Source organism: Dendroctonus ponderosae, unplaced genomic scaffold (genome assembly GCF_020466585.1).
Source record: "Dendroctonus ponderosae isolate FM_Combo_2020 unplaced genomic scaffold, Dpon_F_20191213v2 Dpon_F_20191213_5, whole genome shotgun sequence".
Taxonomy (NCBI): Eukaryota; Metazoa; Arthropoda; class Insecta; order Coleoptera; family Curculionidae; genus Dendroctonus; species Dendroctonus ponderosae.
In genome coordinates this window covers 9,795,677-9,813,653 of record NW_026018715.1, presented here as the reverse complement: position 1 = coordinate 9,813,653, position 17,977 = coordinate 9,795,677, and the positions used below count along the sequence as shown (strand labels likewise).

The 17,977-nt window shown below is 34.5% G+C and overlaps 4 protein-coding genes across 7 annotated transcripts; 3 read left to right on the top strand and 1 right to left on the bottom strand.

Moving 5' to 3' along the window:
- Positions 1-839: 839 nt before the first annotated feature.
- Positions 840-3,707, bottom strand: LOC109535130. The gene is made up of 2 exons (XM_019900957.2): positions 3,536-3,707; positions 840-1,872 (listed from the first exon to the last, which is right to left on the bottom strand). Exon 2 carries the CDS (start codon positions 1,858-1,860, stop codon positions 913-915), a length of 948 nt encoding a protein of 315 aa, XP_019756516.2. The 5' UTR covers positions 1,861-1,872; positions 3,536-3,707; the 3' UTR covers positions 840-912.
- Positions 3,708-6,090: 2,383 nt separating this feature from the next.
- LOC109535132 lies at positions 6,091-7,375 on the top strand. The gene is made up of 2 exons (XM_019900959.2): positions 6,091-6,233; positions 6,357-7,375. Exon 2 carries the CDS (start codon positions 6,366-6,368, stop codon positions 7,266-7,268), a length of 903 nt encoding a protein of 300 aa, XP_019756518.2. The 5' UTR covers positions 6,091-6,233; positions 6,357-6,365; the 3' UTR covers positions 7,269-7,375.
- A 527-nt stretch (positions 7,376-7,902) lies between these two features.
- LOC109535128 lies at positions 7,903-10,775 on the top strand. Its single transcript, XM_019900956.2, has 2 exons — positions 7,903-8,080; positions 9,422-10,775. The coding sequence occupies exon 2, from the start codon at positions 9,432-9,434 to the stop codon at positions 10,410-10,412; it is 981 nt and encodes a 326-aa protein (XP_019756515.1). The 5' UTR covers positions 7,903-8,080; positions 9,422-9,431; the 3' UTR covers positions 10,413-10,775.
- Positions 10,776-11,054: 279 nt separating this feature from the next.
- Positions 11,055-17,293, top strand: LOC125504494. 4 transcript variants are annotated; one of them, XM_048666601.1, is made up of 3 exons: positions 11,055-11,225; positions 11,965-13,467; positions 13,932-15,074. In XM_048666601.1, the coding sequence occupies exon 3, from the start codon at positions 13,942-13,944 to the stop codon at positions 14,896-14,898; it is 957 nt and encodes a 318-aa protein (XP_048522558.1). In that variant the 5' UTR covers positions 11,055-11,225; positions 11,965-13,467; positions 13,932-13,941; the 3' UTR covers positions 14,899-15,074. The 4 variants fall into 4 exon arrangements, with proteins under 4 accessions (XP_048522558.1, XP_048522559.1, XP_048522560.1 ...); XM_048666600.1 differs by adding an exon at positions 16,124-17,293 and having other exon boundaries at positions 11,058-11,225; positions 11,965-15,466; XM_048666602.1 differs by lacking the exon at positions 11,965-13,467.
- The last annotated feature ends 684 nt before the right edge of the window (positions 17,294-17,977 follow it).

Below are 17,977 nucleotides of genomic sequence, written 5' to 3'. Positions count from 1 at the left end.
AGGAAGTTCTTTGAGTTCTAAATAAATGCAAAAGTGAGAGAAATTCTAACCAACGACGCAAAAAAACTTAGATGAAAAGTGAAGATTCAATTAAAGCGTAGAAAAATATATTCAGTTACTACTTTGAATGAGCTCAGAATAGAATCATTTACATTAATGAACAAACAAAAATCTATCATCTGTGTTGCCTATCACTAAAGATAAAATAACAAAAAAAGCAGCTCTACAGGATGGTGAAATTGATAGAAACTGACTATTTCATCACCAGACAAATTATAAAAGGTTTGCAATGAGAGTGAAGAGGTGTAACTTAAACTGGCCTATTTAGCTGTATTTCCCTGAAATAAAATATAAGCATCAACGTTTGTCTATGAAAAAAAAAAACAGTTAAAACTTAATAAAAGAACACTTTCGTAAAATGTATTTTATTCTTGAGTGAAGGGTGTCTTACTTAGCCTGAGTTATTTAGCTCTATTTCTATGAAATAAAATATAAGCATCAACGTTTGTCTATACAAAAAACTATTAAAATTTAATAAAAGAACACTTTCATAAAATATAATTTATTCTTAAATGATCCTTGGCAAAATTAATTGGCTTAATTTAATTCTGACCAGAGATCATGGCCTAAATTTGAAACAGTCGAAAAAGCCCAAGTCTCTGACCTTTAGTTGGCTGTAGTATATCACTTTTTGCCGCAGTACAAAAAGCTCCATTTAGTCCAATATCAGCATTTTCTTTTGCTGCAAATTGCAAAAGGGAGCAAGTAATTGCCGACTTTCCCTTTTGTGCTATATGGACAAACTTGTACCGCTGGGTGCTTGAAATGAAATCCGCATCAAATCCTCAAGTTTATTTGCGAAAATATGAAACAATAAATATTTTTAGCGTTTAGTCCTCTAACTATCCGGAGCTATTTCTTATCAATGTCTGCTTCGGGAACAATATCCAATCGGCTGAAATCCAGATCCTGATTGGTTCTGCGGAATATCTTGCAAAAGGCCAATCGGTAAAACTTATTGACTTTGAACAGTTTATAGGCGAGGCCAAATGTGGCACTGTATGCCAAATATTCGGCAATAACTGCCAATGATCGTAAAACATCCAGATTATCGTCAGTGACTATTCGTTCGGCAATATTCAGAACGTTGTAGTAAAATACCACTGGTAGGAAAAACAAAAGCGTTAGCTGAGTCACAGACAGCGCTTGAATCAGATACTTATTATTCTTGAAAGCTGTTTTCCGACAATCATATCTAATTTTTGCAATAACTGCCCAACAAATGGCGTAGACGATCGTCATAAAGATAAAGCTGATGTGGAACTTGATGTCCTTTGAGCTGGAGAAACAAACGTTCGATACTATGAACCCCAAAATTAAGTGAAGTAAGTAGGTGCAACCGATTACGTATTTAAAGCCGTTCTTGTACATGTAGCTGATGTAATCGCTGGCCACCATGCCGATGTATTCATCCACCGTATAAACTGTTATAAAAACAATGGCCAGGTCCAGAAAATAGTTCTCCAGCTGGATGAAAGTGCAGTACCATCCAATCTCCAAACTTCCGCCGAAGAACAGATCCATTGACAAATGAAGCACATGTTCAGCGATGAGAAATAAGATGTTGCAAATGCAGAAATTGAGGATGTAGAAGTTGCCGCGCGTTTTGAACGCTTTGTACCGCAGGATCATGAAAATCAGCAGCAAATCCACTAGAACAGCCACCAAACAGATGGGAATGCTGATGAAGAACGTGGACAGCCTGAAGGTTCTAGTCGAGGCGTCGTCGTGGATTTCATGATGTGCATGCGAGTAGTTGGTTTCGCCTCCCAGCAGTGCAAACGATCGGTTTACGTACATGATTAGCTCAGCCTGAAAATAGATTTTCTTTACATTGATTACTGACAACGTTTATCAAACAAAGCAAAGAACATAAAGAAAATTTTTAAATTGTTTTCTCAAACATTGACTTCCTTCTCATAGCAGCGAATAGAAAAACAACAAATAAATCAAAATACTTCTTAATTATTATTGATGCGCTCATCCTTGACACGTGAGTAATATATTTATTTGGAATTCCAAGCGATCGTTACATTACTAATAGTTATTAGATGTTTCATCCTACAAGGCATTTCATTGTTAATCTTGAATAGTTAAATAATAAATGAAAAAACGCCATTATTATTCATACCTGATGAATAGTTGGACCGATTTACAAGCAAACAGATGGTTGTAGTAAACAGTCAAAGGATAGCTAGAAGTTGTTGACTGCTTTGGATTTTTCCTTTTTTAATAAATCTGCTTGATTGCTTATGTCTGTTTACTTATTGTCTAAGATCGAAAATTCAGGATGGAAAACTTGCCAAAATTTACACAACTAATAGGAAATATCTGCAGCGTAAAAAATTATTAATAAGCAATATAAATGACTTCAAAAAATACTCTTGGGTCGCTAATGGGAACTTGGGGAACTTATTTCCTTCCTCAATTTGCATTATGTCCCTTCGATTTTCATAGATGGTCTGCTTCCAAAACTCGACGAACGAAAATCGTCCACAACGCGAATTTATGCAAATTTAACACGGAAGTTCCGAAGTTTTGGCAAAATAAAGTGTTGGTTGTATGGAACAAACGTCCGATGTGATTTGTGACCTAAACATTCAAAACATGGTTTGAACTGGGTGTTTTTTAAATAATTGTCCAATATTTTACAGGACGATTCCTTCGGAATTTCCAGGCAAGATTTATTATAAACTTTTTCATTTACACATTTTTAACGCCGGCGTCGATTACTTCAAATCGAAGTATTTCAAAAGCGGTTGTTGGCAGCCACTTTTGACAAGAATACCTTTTTTACGTAAAAGTTATAGAAAATTGATTTGTTTGATGAACAATCTGATGCAACCATGCACAAAAAAGTTATGACTCTTCGAAAGCAAAAATACATGCAGGTGGCACCCTCTGCATGCAAGAGCAAAATCCCCATACAATTTAATTTTTCTCGTTGTAAAACCCCTAAATACCAAGTTTCGTTCAAATATCGATGTTATTGCAAAAATTATTTAGAAAAAACAAAAAATAAAAATAATATTTTCACGACCGGTAGCTCGATAAGTAAAACCTTTGCGAGCTCATGCCTATATGGACTTGTTATCTTAAAAACACTAGAGGAAACGCGTTGTAAAACATTGGACACTAATTAAGAAACACCCGGTACACAGAGCGGAAGACGCCCAACACAAAACCATTAGATTGAATTTTTGTCCTAAATCTGCCTCAAATCTCTTGCTCTTAACTTTATTGAAAATCAATCAGTTTTTACTGTGACGCACTTTAAGGAAATATTTACCCAAAAGCACTGAAATGTTAATAATCCTGTTTACCTGCATAATTTTCTGGTCTGACTCATTTCATAGATTAGCAATTGCATTTGTGCTTCATGCAGGCAACACCCATTAATTACGCGATTTAACTGGTTTATCAGGGCAAATAAATCTTGCAGACCCAAATATTGACCAACAACTTGAAAACTTACCTTTAATTTCAAACTGCACTAAGAAAAACAATTCAAAACTTTAGCACGCGCGCTATTTCTCCAACTTGTGTTCAGCGATCAGAGGAACATCTTGTAAACACGAACAATTACCACTGAATTCGCAGCATTTTAAAGTAATGCTTTTCTAAGGTTGTATGCTGAAACAATTGACTCCTACGTCCTATTAGTTTATTTTCGCTTCAAAGACTATAAAAAGGTAAAATTGCTCACAGAGTCTTTGCAATTGGAACCGGAAAATGGATGATATCATTGTAGTTGATTTGGGAATTAGCTTAAGAAGCCAAATGTGAACAGAACAAAATCTACAACTGTATTAAAAATGTAGAATTTGCATTAGAAAATAACGAAATTGCTTCTAAATCTGCGATAGTAAAGCGCGTGGATAAATTGGCTCCTAATTAGTGAGAATCTGGATTCCAAGCCCATAAACGAAACTTTGCCGGGAATCAATCGGCTTTCGTTGCAGGCATAGGAGCATAAAATTTGAAAATATTCCGGGGGACGGATATCGTATCCAGTAAAGCAGATGGCGACCGACCTTTTCGAGTTTTTACTACCAAAAAAGTGGAACGATATACTTTTATTATAGCAAAAGCTGTGGAGGTTATCGCAAGCAAACTGGAGTTGTCTTAGTTCAATAGGCAACTTCCAACTAGGTCAAACAGTGCGATATAAATCACTTTTGCTAAGTGATTTATTTAATATGAGTCGAATTTTTGCTATTATTCAATGAACTTTATAAAGAAAAATTTAGATAACTGGAAACTTGCATTGAATAATTGTGAAGTTTCCTATAGCTCGCTCAGTGATTTTGCATTTAAGAGAATATTTAGGTACACAGGTTTAACATCACAACTTTTTATGTAAATATTGCCCAAAATCTGCTTCAAAAGCTTAAACTTTGAATTCAGTTTGATTTGTTCAATTTCAATTGCGTTAAATATAACTCAACTTCAATTTCGATAGAATTAAGTTTAGGCTGTTTCGAAATGGAGAAACCGACAACAATGCAATTGGAATATGTTAATATACATATGAAGTAAATAAAAAAATGAACCATAAAGACAAGAAAGAACACAAAAATAAAGAAATGGTCTCATAAAAATCGATATCTGTTTTGATTTTTCACTGATGTCAGTGATTTTCAGCGTCCCGAACTTTAGGATTTGGTAGGATATAAGGACGCATCAATAAAGAACTGACCGACATCTGTATTTTCAGTAAAATTAGATAAAAGGTTCAGTGAATTGCAAAAGGAATTGAACCCTTATTTTACTGTTTCAAATAGAACTAATATTGCTGGCATATCAACGTATGCGGAAAATACAGCAGGATTGTATTACATAAAGCACAATTTCTAATTGAAATGAAAATGAGGCAAAATTTACCTATCGAAAGAGGTGAAACTTCATAGAAACACAGAAAATTAGGGAGACGCAAGCAAAAAACCTGAATCATAAAAAAACAATATGTTTCAAACTAATAAGCAAATAATAACACGTATTTTCATTAAGTAAACTGAAAGAAGGAATTTTCTTCACGTACGGAAGAAAACTGGAAGATATCAAATTACGAAAGACGCAGGAGCAAGGTGAACCCGTAGCAAAGAAAATGAAAATAAAGCAGCACAGAAGACAACAAATTGAGGGTTTTAAATGTAAATTCTGTTTAATGATTTGCTCAGTAGATTATTTGATACATTTTGTCTTTTCTTTGCCTCCTCTGCCTCTTTTACTCTTCTCTATCCATTTCCATTTAATGCCACTTCTTCGTTAGCAAATAATCAAGACAAGTTAATGCCGAAGCAAGTAGTATAGAAAACCAAAATAAAGCAGCTTAAAGCAAAAACTTCTGAATTGAATTTAAATTTGACTTCCAAGCTAAGAAGTGCAAAATATCCTTTATTCGACTAGTTCTTTGTCTCGTCTAACATCTTCCACTCGTTTTTATTCATTGTCATTTTTATTTTTATTTATTCATTATTTTTATTCATTGTCATATGAAGTTACTTCCTTCTGAGCTTTCAGACATTAAAAATCCAACAAAAATACAGCTTCCATAAGCAAAAGTGCACTTATCACAATGTTTCATCCAGAAAGTGCAATGGTTACTACGAGCTACTTTTTTTTAAATGTAATTTGATAATCTCAACCTTCTAATCTTTTTGCAAGTATATTGTCCATAATAGCAAAATTACGCTGGTCCCATATCTGCTTCGTTTAAAACAGTCAAGGCTTCAATTATGTCTAAATCCAAAATTAGAAACATTCAAATGATACGGTTCTTTTGAGCTGATTAAAATGCAATTCATATCAGGAATTAGTCCAAGCACCAGTTATAAAAGACGTTTAATAAAGACATTGCAACTTAAAGTTGTGTGCCATTTTGTATGTGATTGTATGCTATTTGCATAATACGGGTCATAAAAGCCTTCGGGTATTCTGCGACATATTCTGCAGAAATCTTTGAAATAGACGCTGGTTTAAAACCCGGCAAGCATCATAATATGCGGGTCGACTAATTGGTCATATTGCCTGGAAATCATCATTTTGCAACAGTCGAATATCAACATAAACACATACAGTAACAGATGCTGGTTGAATAGTCTGCCTTTCGATATATTGGTGAAATTGAAACAAAAACATTTTTTGTGAGAACCTGGAATTACAATTTGTAGGCAAGTATAAAACCAAAATATCCTATTTTTACTTCATTCGTCAATCTCGTACATATTTATATGCTCTACCGCCGGAGGAACATGTTTCCCGAAATGATTGTGATTATTTAAAATTTCTTGTAGGAGGATAAAATGCGACTAAAATCATATCAGAAGGATCCCTCTCAGAACTACAGCGCCGAAGAACTTCTGGCAATGGAAATAACCGAAGACCTCCTCTACATCACGATTATAACTTTACTTATTGTTGCATTGATCGTACTACTCTCCGATTTATACTTGATAGCGATTATCGTTAGATTTAAGAAGCTCAGAACGCGTCTCAATATATTTATTGTGTCCTATGCAGTCGCTCATATCAACAGTCTCTTGATAGACATTCTGTATGTTGGTCTGGCAGGCTTTGCCATGTCTTTCATCTATTACAGTCTAACTCTCTTGGCCATCGATTGGTATGTTCGAAGCTACCATCAAATGTTTTTCAATCAATATGGCACAGTATTTATTGTCGGCATTGGGATGGGATTTTTAGCAACTTCAATAATAAGTACGCTGTTAATTATGTTTCTCAGCACTGATAACTTAAAACCATCGGATCTTTGTGAGTTGGTTTCTTTCGTCTTTTCCTGTACAATTTTACTAGGTATCTCAATTCTAAGGCGGATAAAACAGCCGGTTATAAACATCGGCAAAACAGTGTACGCAATCACTGTTCCTCAAGTACTCTTTTTCATATCCGCTATAACTTACATTCTCCAATTTGCTATATCATTTTTATCCCGTAGTGCCCATATGGAGTTTATCATCATTCTTCAAGCTCTAAATGGCTGCGTGATAATAACTGAAACCTTAGTTATGTTGTTCCTGTTGTCCAAACTCAATAAGCACTTTAAAATGGCCCATCGCCGATGTTTCAAGCAAAGCGGACCGAATGATTACTCTGATGATGATTTGGATAGTATTTCACATAGTGAAGTTCCCGAAAGTAATATTGCATTTAATAGAAATGCAGAATTAGTTGAAATGCAGATCTGAATCCAGCTTTAGTGATAGTTTGGTTTGAAGGAGGTGTTAGAATGTGCGCAGATTGCTTAAAAAATAGGTTTAAGTTGTTATGAGGAAATATACATGTTGCTCCATAATATTCGTGTTTTTATACAATTTGAAACGGTGTTGCTAACAGAAGTGTTTCCTTGCTGAACCACAAACGATACAAAACAACTTAATTAGTCTGGGTATCGGTTCCAACTAGACAGCCACCTGAGGATCAATGTTAGCCCAAATCTATTTTGGCCTTCATCTTCTTCGCATACTATTTCCTAATAAAATAGTTTATTCAATACTTAATTGATAAAAAATTGTTTAGTCGTTAGCTTGGAGCCTAGACCCAATAATTTTCACCAAAAGATAATACAATTTAAAGGTTTCAAGAAAATTTAAGCAAAGTTGGTAGTTGTTCGTAGAACCATTCCAACCGAACAATAGAACATTGTAAAACCATGCTTAACACCCTTGATTTTGGTCCTTCAACTGCTAATGTCAGCTTTAAAAAAATTGAAGTAATCAACTATCGAAAAGTATACCTACGAACGCTCACCATAAGCCGATAGACTAAATAACAAGAGCAATAATGACAACGAGCTGTTAAGAATAATCACTTGAACAACGGCCCAGTGAGCTCAGTTTGTTGCAGATATCGAAATAAAAGCCGATTAAAATAGCAAAAGCTGACTGTGATTGTGCAAAATTCTGTAAATTAGATTGTCGAAAGAAGAGCCCGCTACCTGCTGAATTTTACATCAGGTGTAATCGGAACCTGAAACAAACTGCCGGAATTAACTCGAAGGGTAAGAGTAATGCAGAACTGCCAAAGCCAAACTGGAATTGATTGAGTTGTTTATTTATTTGTTTTATTTGGGAGGTTTTAAAGCTGTGGGAAATTAGAAACGAGTGATGCAATATTGAAGCAACTGAGTATAGTTTTCAATATTCGATTTCCGCTTTGGAGTTGAAAAATTATCAAAAATCTTCGATTCGCACCATTTGCTTAATGTCCATTTTTCATGGATGCCTTACAATTATTTTTCCATATAAGTAATGAGAAAAGTAAAAACAAAACTAAGAAAAACTTAATTAATCGCACAGTACAATGAAACTTAGTTATATGAAACTGAGACATTATCAGAAACTTGATTTAGGACTTAAATGAGAGAAACTGCGGAGAAATCAAAAACAGTCTACAGGTATATGCTCCAAGGAATATTTATAAATAAACCTAAACATTAATAAAGAAAAGCGAACAGTAAGTTAAAAAACAAGTTCAAAAAATGTAAATTCGATCAAGAGTATTTCGAATTACAAAACAACCACCTTTGCCTCTAAAAGTGCAGTTCAGGAATCATGCATTTTTTTTAAGCATCTAAATGATTGATTAAACGAATCAGAAGAATGTGTTAATCAAAGAAACAAAAAAAACATGACAAAACGCAAAAAATACCAATCGAGTACGGTCAAAGATGGTGAAAGTGAAAAACAAAAGGTCATAAAGAAATTAGTAATAATGAATTGGAAGAGATTATAAGAACCCAATTCCAGACTTGAATTAAATTTAAATCAGAAAAACTGGAGACGTTTTCTATATGGCATTATATAAGAGCTCCATTAGCAAACCGTGCTTAATTTCACACAGATGTAATTATTTAGGCTGTAGCAATCAGCCGACAAAGCTCAAGTAGCCTATTTAGGAAAAAATAACCACCAAAGAAAATAGGCGACTATAAACGTGTGAAAATGCCTAATTGCAATGGTTATATAACTTTTAAATACCACAAAGCCTAGCCGTATTCTGACCGTTCTTTTGTGCAGGTTTCGTAGTAAAAACCGTCGAATGCACAAAACAAAATAATAAAATTCGAAAATACCCAGAAGCTTGATTGATTGAAAACTGACCCCCAAAACGGGAAACTCTTCGCACTGTTAATAGAATAGGATTATGCAAAAAATCTGGCTCCAAAACTAGGCAAATGTTAAAAGTTTCCCGGATTCATCATTTAGTGCTGATATAAACTAAGCACATATCCCGAACAACTGCAAATTGTATTCGAAAAAATTAAGCAAATTTTAAACTTTGATGAATTGAGTTAACTTCAGTCTGATTTCATATAACACATATTTAAAATTTGTTCCAGATAATAAAAAATGTCTTCAGAAGACTTAACCACTTCGTCGTGGCTATCTCTGGATGTGGATGAGGACATAAATGAGACCTCACTTTACTGGGATCTGCATATTTTCACTATCATCGAAATAGTGCGTCTAATCATCCGATTGAGTGCCTTGATCAGTAATATTTATTTAATAGTAATCATCATCAGGTTTATGAAACTTAGGACAACCATCAACAGGGTGATTTTCCTCTATGCTGTTATTAGTACCGGATTTTTAACTTCAGGAGTGCTAGTGACTATCATAGCGAGATTCACTTCGGTTGATTATTATACTGATTGTTTGCTTATCGGCGTAGAGAAATTCACAGAAATTTTGCTGCACTTTGCCTTAACACTTTTAGCAATTAGCTGGTATGTCCCAAGCTACCATCCAGCTCTAAACAACAAATATCCCCTCGTTCTTAAATATGGTGTCGGAGTGTGTTTCCTAGTAATTTCGATTACAGCAACAGGATTTTCCATAGTAAACTGCAGCAACCAAAATGCAAAATATTATCAAATGTACTTCACTGTCGAGCTGCTCTGTTTTTCCTTATGCGCTATTATACTCATAGGCCTCACTATTCTAAAACGTTATAAAAAACCCGCTTTGGACGCCCTAGAAACAGCCTATGCCTTCTCAATTCCTCATATAGTATTTATTATATCTGCTCTGGCTACTCTCTTGAGTGTGCTGGTATTGCTTATAGAATCTCAAGTTTCTACCTATCAGAAAATTTTATTTCGGCTGGTTTATTTGGAGCAGATATCAAGCTGCTTGGATCTAGCTGAGCCCATAGTCGTTCTCTACATTCTAGCAAAGTCGAGTAAGCATTTTAAAATCGCCTATCTCAAATGCTGCAAGAAAAATCTGCAAAACTACGAAAATGATCTAGACGTGAGTCCAACAACTAACGCAGGTTCGGGAAATAATGTTACGTTTCATAGAACCTCGGAAAATATTTGGATGTAATTTTAGGAGATTTAAAGGTATCATCAATTTTAGTTTCAGGTTTATGTGGCTAATCCTTTGATAGAAAATTTGTTAACATGAATTTAATTTCTAAATTTATGCTACAAAAATATGTTTTTGGATCACAAAATTTTTGTCACCTCAAAAAGAATGATATTTATGATATAACAAGACTGATTAGAGTTGTAGTTAATGCAGAATATTAATTTAGCAGTTTAAAGTTAAATGGATTTGTTTATTTTTGCTTTATTGCAGAAGGTTTCTTGCAACAACCTTAGCTAATACTATTATAATGTTGATAGAAAATAATTAATGTGTAAAATAAATTGAATAAAATCTCTAGAAGTGGAAATTAACATCTTAATTCCCTCTCAAATTAATTGTTATATGTGTATGAAACGAACCCAATTTCGACTTTGGACAATGGGTGGATCGACATTAATTTGATTAGTTTTAATTTTCATCGTCTAAAGACTTATGTTCTGTTTGTTGTTGCATTGATTACAAAATTTAAATTAAATGTTTAACACACTGAAATGTAACTGCGCTCACTCTATATTGACTAAATGGTAATCGCAAATAGTCAACAAAATACCATAAGCGGATTGACTAAAATTTTGAGAAAAATGATAGCAACTCTGCAGCAGACCAGTATGTTTAGAGATATCAAAATAAATGCGCATTATCATGTGAAAGAATGAGATTTTGGTAGTTAAAGTCCGAGAGACGTCAGATATAGTGTGTGACCTGTAGGGAAAACCGACGGAAATTGATCTCAGAATAAAGAAGACTTTACCAGAGCCAACGATAACGGTAAGATTATTATTACGCTAGTTCCCGGTTGCTTGTAATACATTGGTATTTTTTATGGACTATTATGCAAGATTAATCTCAGCTTAATGGTGGGTGCAATAAATTAGCTTTCTGGCAAAAAACGTCTATTACCCAAATTCATTCGGTAGAAAGCAAAAACGTGATATTTAAAATGCCTCAAAATTAATTCATATAACACTCAAAGGCGAAAATTTCCTCAGCTTAACTAAAGAGGCGAAGACCCTTTAAAAAATGCACCTTTTTAATGCGGAAACGGGGATTACCCTAGATAATTTAATTAGTTCAGTGGATTTAATCCAACAAACATTTTTGCGATGTTTTAATGCTCTGTTTAACCCTAAATCGGGAACTAGGATCTAACTGTTCCAACTGTAAACACATTTTTCAATGAGGCAGAGAAAGATTGGCGAGTTTTTCTGGCTTTTAGGCCGTCGTGGAAAGTAATGTTTCCCAATGTTTCCCAACGTTTCACAAGCACGACTGGCTTGCATCCTCAAAGGTTTTTCACTTGAAAGCTTACACTGGACTGAAAGCTTTCAAGCGGAAGAAAAACTCACCAGTTTCAAGCCTAACTCAATTGGTGCTTTGCTTGTGCTTAATTTCCTTCCCAAAACATAATTTATTACATGGCTAAATTTAGTGTACATTTCTATAATAATTAATTAATTAATTTGGAGATATTTTATTACATGAACTGATCAGTTTAATTTAATTATAGTTTGTAGATTACGCAGAAACGTCTTCGGAGAAGTTACTGCGTGAGTCTACTACTATATCCTGATATCTTCCAGACTTCGGCAAGGAGAGATGGAACGAATTTTTGCTGACCGTGGTTTTACATATTTTATGGTCATCCTCGGTGCGCTTATACGCTTGTGTGCCTTGTCTGGCAATATATATTTAATTGCAATTATCGCCAGGCTAAACCCGCCAAAAAGTCGTATAGACGTGATAATTTTAATCTATGCAATTATCAGTTGTTTGTACATGATTTTGTGTTCAGCAGATTTGTATTGGCTTACGATTGAAGCGCTGTTTGATCTGGAAAGATTCACCGAAATCTTAATTAACTTTACTTTGACGTTTTTGGCCCTTAGTTGGTATGTCCCAAACTATCATTCAGAACTGTACAACAAATTTCCCATTACATTCAAATACGGGGTGGGAGTATTTTTCCTGCTAGTTTCACTTGGAATAGCAGTGCTTTTCTTAGTGTTTCACGACATATTGCTACTGTATCCCCAAGTATATTTTATCGCCGATCTTACATGTTTAACAGTTTGCTGCCTGATATTATTAAGTTTGGCTATCCTGAAACGATTCAAAAAGCCTCTGCCAGCTGCTCATAAAACCGAATATGCCTTCTCCATTCCGCAGGTTTTACTTGTAATGTCTGCCACGTCCACTCTAATATACACATTGTTACATTTAAAAGTATTTGTCCAGTATTATCGAATTTACATTACTTTGTCAGAGGTTTCCGGCTATTTGTTCGTATGTCAACCGATAGTTTTAATGTTCATTTTAGGAAGGTCAAGCAAACGTTTTAGAATGGCGCAGCTGAAATGTTGCAAGAAAAACATGCGAAACTACGGCGATGATGATATGGAATCGAATTCTGGTAGCGAAACCGCGGAAAGTAACGTCACATTCCATAGAAGTTCAGATAATGTTCGCTTATAACTTTAGGGTGCTATAGTTTAGACAAATTTTAGAACAGAACGTCTGTTTATAGTTGAAGTACTAGTAAACGTATTTGCAATAATCCCAATTTACACTTTGGACAATGGGTGGATCCATATTAATTCCATTAGTTTCAATTTGCATCGTCTAAATACTTAATGCTCTGTTTGCTGTAGCTGCGATTACAAATTTATCGGCGGCGGAATGTAAATTCAATTTTAAACACACTGAAATCTAACTGCGCTCGCTTTGCATTAAATAAATCAAAACCGCAAATAATCAAACAAAATACCATAAGCTGGTTGACTAAAATTAAAATTTTAAGAGAAATGATAGCAACAAGTCGTGAACAACAATCACTCTGCAGCAGATCAGTACGTCCAGAGATATCGAAATAAATGCGCATTATGATGTGAAAAAACGAGATTTTGCTAGTTCCAGTCCGAAACACGTCAGATTTAGTGTATGACCTGTAAGAAAAATCGGCGAAATTGATCTCAAAATAAAAAAAAATAATTTGCCAGAGCGGACGATAACGGTAAGAATATTACTATGCTAGTTTCCCGCTTGCTTGTAATACATTGGTATCTTTTATGGACTCTTATACAGCATTTATCTCAGCTTTATGAAGGATGCAACTATTAATTATCTTGCAACAAATGGCTCAGTGAAAAATTGGCGAGTTTTTCTGACTTTTAAGCCATCGTGGAAAGTAACGATCTACAACGTTTCACAAGCAGTGGCTTGCATCCTCACAGACTTTAACTCGAAAGCTTACACAGAACTCAAAGCTTTCGAGCGAAAGATGTTAGAAAACAAGAAACAAGACAGCAATAAAAACTCATCAGTTTCAAGCCGAATTCAATTGATTCTTTGTTTGTGTTTAATTTCCTTAAAAAACTTATGCTAAACTTATGCGAACATTTCTATAACGATTAATTAATTCATTTGGAAATCTTTACATACATAAACTGATCAGTTGAATTTAATTATACTTTGTAGATTACACACAATGTCTTCGGAGAAGTTATTGCTTGAATCTACCACTATGTCCTGGTATCCTCCAGACATAGACGAGGAAGAGACGGAACTAATTCTTTCTTTAAGTAATTTTATACATTTCTTTATGATTGCCAGTTGGTTTGTAAGATTGTTTTCCTTGTCTGGCAATATATATTTAATTGTAGTTATCGCCCGACTAAAACCGCCGAAAACTCATATAAATGTGATAATTTTACTCTATGTAACTTTTAGCTGTATGTATTTGATTTTCAATTTAGTAGCTTTATATTCGGATACAATTTTCTTTGTGCGGACCTTCGGTCTGGAAAGATTCACCGAAATCTTAATGAACTTTACTTTGATTTTTTTGGCCCTTAGTTGGTATGTCCCAAACTACTATTCAGAACTGTACAGCAAATTTCCCTTTACATTCAAATATGGGGTGGGATTATTTTTCCTGCTAGTTTCACTTGGAATAGCAGTGTTTTCCATAGTATTTCATGACATATTAAACCTAATAGATTCCTGTGTATATGTAATTGCCGACGTTACATGTTTAACGGTTTGCTGCCTGATGTTATTAAGTTTTACTATCCTCAGACTATTGAAAAAGCCTCTGCCAGCTGCTCATAAAACCGCATATGCTTTCTCAATTCCGCAGGTTTTACTTGCAATGTCTGCCGCGTCCACTCTAATATGCACATTGTTAACTTTTGAAAAATTTGACCACTATTATAGAATTTACTTGACTTTGGATACGATTTCCGTCTATTTGTACATATGTGAACCGATAGTTTTACTGTTTATGTTAGGACGATCAAGCAAGGATTTTAGAATGGCGCAGCTGAAATGTTGCAGGAAAAACATGCGAAACTACGACAATAATGATTTGGAATCAAATTCCGGTAGCGAAACCGCGGAAAATAACGTCACATTCCATAGAAGTTCAGATAATATTCGATTATAACTGTAAGGGTGTTTACAGTTATACACATTTTAGAATAGGTATAAGGACAGCTGAAGTAATTTTGATTGTAAATTGGCAAGGTTTCCTTTCCAATTAGTTGTTATGTGATTGAAATAATCCAAATTTTGGGTTTGGACAATGGGTGGATCCACATTTATTAAACTAGTTTTAATTCCCATCGCCTAAATAATATTTATCTTCCGTTTGTTGTGGCTTTGATTACAAATTAACCGGCGGCAGAATGTACAATCATTCTTTACCACACTGAAATATAACTGCGCTCGCTTGGATTGATTAAATCAAAAGCACAAACAATCAAACAAAACACCATAAGCTGGTTGACTACAATTTTAAGAGAAATGATAGCAACAATTCGTAAACAACAGTCACTCTGCAGCAGACCAGTGTGTCCAGAGATATCGAAATAAATGCGCATTATCATGTGAAAAATTAGATTTTGGTAGTTAAAGTCCGAGAGACGTCAGATTTAGTGTGTGACCTGTAGGGAAAACCAACGGAAATTGATCGCAGAATAAAGAGGACTTTACCAGAGCCGAGAACGATAACGGTAAGATTATTATTATGCTAGTTCCCGATTGCTTGTAATACAGTGGTATCTTTTATGAACTAATATTCAACTTTTATCTCAGCTTTAAAAAAAAAACGTTTGGCATCCAAATTGATTCTGTACAAAGCAAAAAATGTGATATGCAAAATGCCTCAAAAATTACGTTAAATTCATACAACACTCAAATTCGAAAAACTCCAAATTGAACTTTAAATTAACAAAAAAGAACTGAAAAAGCGACTCTTTAAAAAATGCGCATTTCTAATGCGGAAATGGAGATTATCCTAGATAATTGCATTAGTTCAGGGCACTTAATCCAACAAAATTTTCTGCGATGTTTTAATGTTCTGTTTAAACCTAAAGCAGGACAATTAGGTTCTAACTTTTCCAAAACTAAATGTAAATTAAACAGTTTTCAATGAGCCAGTGAAAAATTGGTTTGGTTGGAGTTTTTCTGACTTTTAAACCGTCTTGGAAAGCATTGTTTCCCAACGTTTCCCAAGCAGTGGCTTGCATCCTCAGAGATTTTTTACTCCAAAGCTCACACTGGACTCAAAGCTTTCGAAGCATAGTTTATAACATGGCTAAATTTAGTGAAAATTTCTATAACAATTAATTTAATTGGATATCTTTTAATACACTACTTATAATTTGTAGATTACGCAAAAATGTCTTCGGAGAAGTTACTGCTTGAATCTACCAATATGTCTTGGTATCCTCCAGACTTAGACGAGGAAGACCTGGAACGGATTTTTTCTCTACGTGATTTTATATATTTTCTTGTGATTGTCAGTGCGCTGATACGATTGTGTGCCTTGTCTGGCAGTATATATTTAATTGTAATTATCGCGAGGCTGAAACCGCCGAAAACTCGTATCAATGTAATAATTTTACTCTATGCAATTTTTAGCGGTATATGTTTGATTTTGGGCTTAGCTGCATATATTCCATTTAGGATTGTCCTTGAAGTGACTCTTGGTCTGGAGGTATGCACGGAAATCCTAATGAACTTTACTCTGACTTTTTTGGCCCTTAGTTGGTATGTCCCAAACTACCATCCAGAACTGTACAACAAATTTCTCATTACATTCAAATACGGGGTGGGAGTCTTTTTCTTGATAGTTACACTGGGAATAGCAGTGGTTTTCAAAGTATTTTACGACATTTCAAACCTACTAGAATTCCGTGTATGTTTAATCGCCGATGTTGCAACTATAACGGTTTGCTGTCTGATAGTAATAAGCTTCACTATACTGAAACGATTCAAAAAGCCTCTATCAGATGCCCGTAAAACCGCATATGCCTTCTCAATTTCGCAAGTTTTACTTGCAATGTCTGCCGCATCCACTCTAATACGCATATTCATAACTTTAGCAGAAGATGCCCACTATTATAAAATGTACCTGATTTTTGCGGGGTTTTCCGTCTATTTGTACATATGTGAACCGATAGTTTTACTGGTCATGTTAGGCCGCTCAAGCAAGGATTTTAGAATGGCGGAGCTGAAATGTTGCAGGAAAAACATGCGAAACTACGGCGATGATGATTTGGAGTCGAATTCTGGTAGCGAACCCGCGGAAAATAACGTTACGTTCCATAGAAGTTCGGAGAATATTCGCTTATAATAATTATATTTTTTGTTTATAGTTACGATAAATTTTAAAATATAAGTTAAATAGTATATTTATAGTCTAAGCACTTTCGACTGTGAACAGACAGGGACATTTTAGATAAATTAAAAGTAGCTATAACTGGATGACCAAAAAATTAATAAAAACTTTCAAATCATTTTTCGGTGGGTCTGGAAATACAAGAGGATAAATTGGGTTTTATTTTTTTTTTAATTACTATAGCAGAAGAAGGCGAAGGCCTGTACTCTTGTAAAGTTTGGACTTCAAAAAATCATCAAGGACCTCATAGATATAATCGAATAAATCTGCAGAAAAACCTGACATTAAAACAATCTAGAACTAAGATTCAAGACCGCCTAAGATCGACTAAAGACAATTGGCCTTTATTCGCAACTCCAAACTACAGAATACCATGCCCTTGTAGAATCGTCCACGTAGGAACCACATTAAGATCATGTAAAGCCAGGATTGAGGAACATTGCAAAAATTGTGGATTAGGACAAGTGAAAAATTCAGCAGTGAAGAAACATAGCTCCAGTGAAGCACGCTAATAATTGCAACAACAAAGAAAATTTTTTTTTTCAATACAATGACAATTTTTATCAACAAAATTTTGGAATGGCTATGGGGTCACTACTATCCCCATTTTTTAGTAATTTATTTATGGAAAATTTTGAGTCAACTTTCATTTATAATTACAAATTTAAACCTATAATTTGGTGGCGTTATATTGATGACGTATTCTCCATTTACAGTCATGGCGAACAAAAACTTGATGACTTTTCATCTTATCTGAATAATAAAGAACCAACAATTAAATTCACTATTGAAAAAGAACAAAATCACCAAATTCTTTTTCTCGATATACTAATTCAGAAAA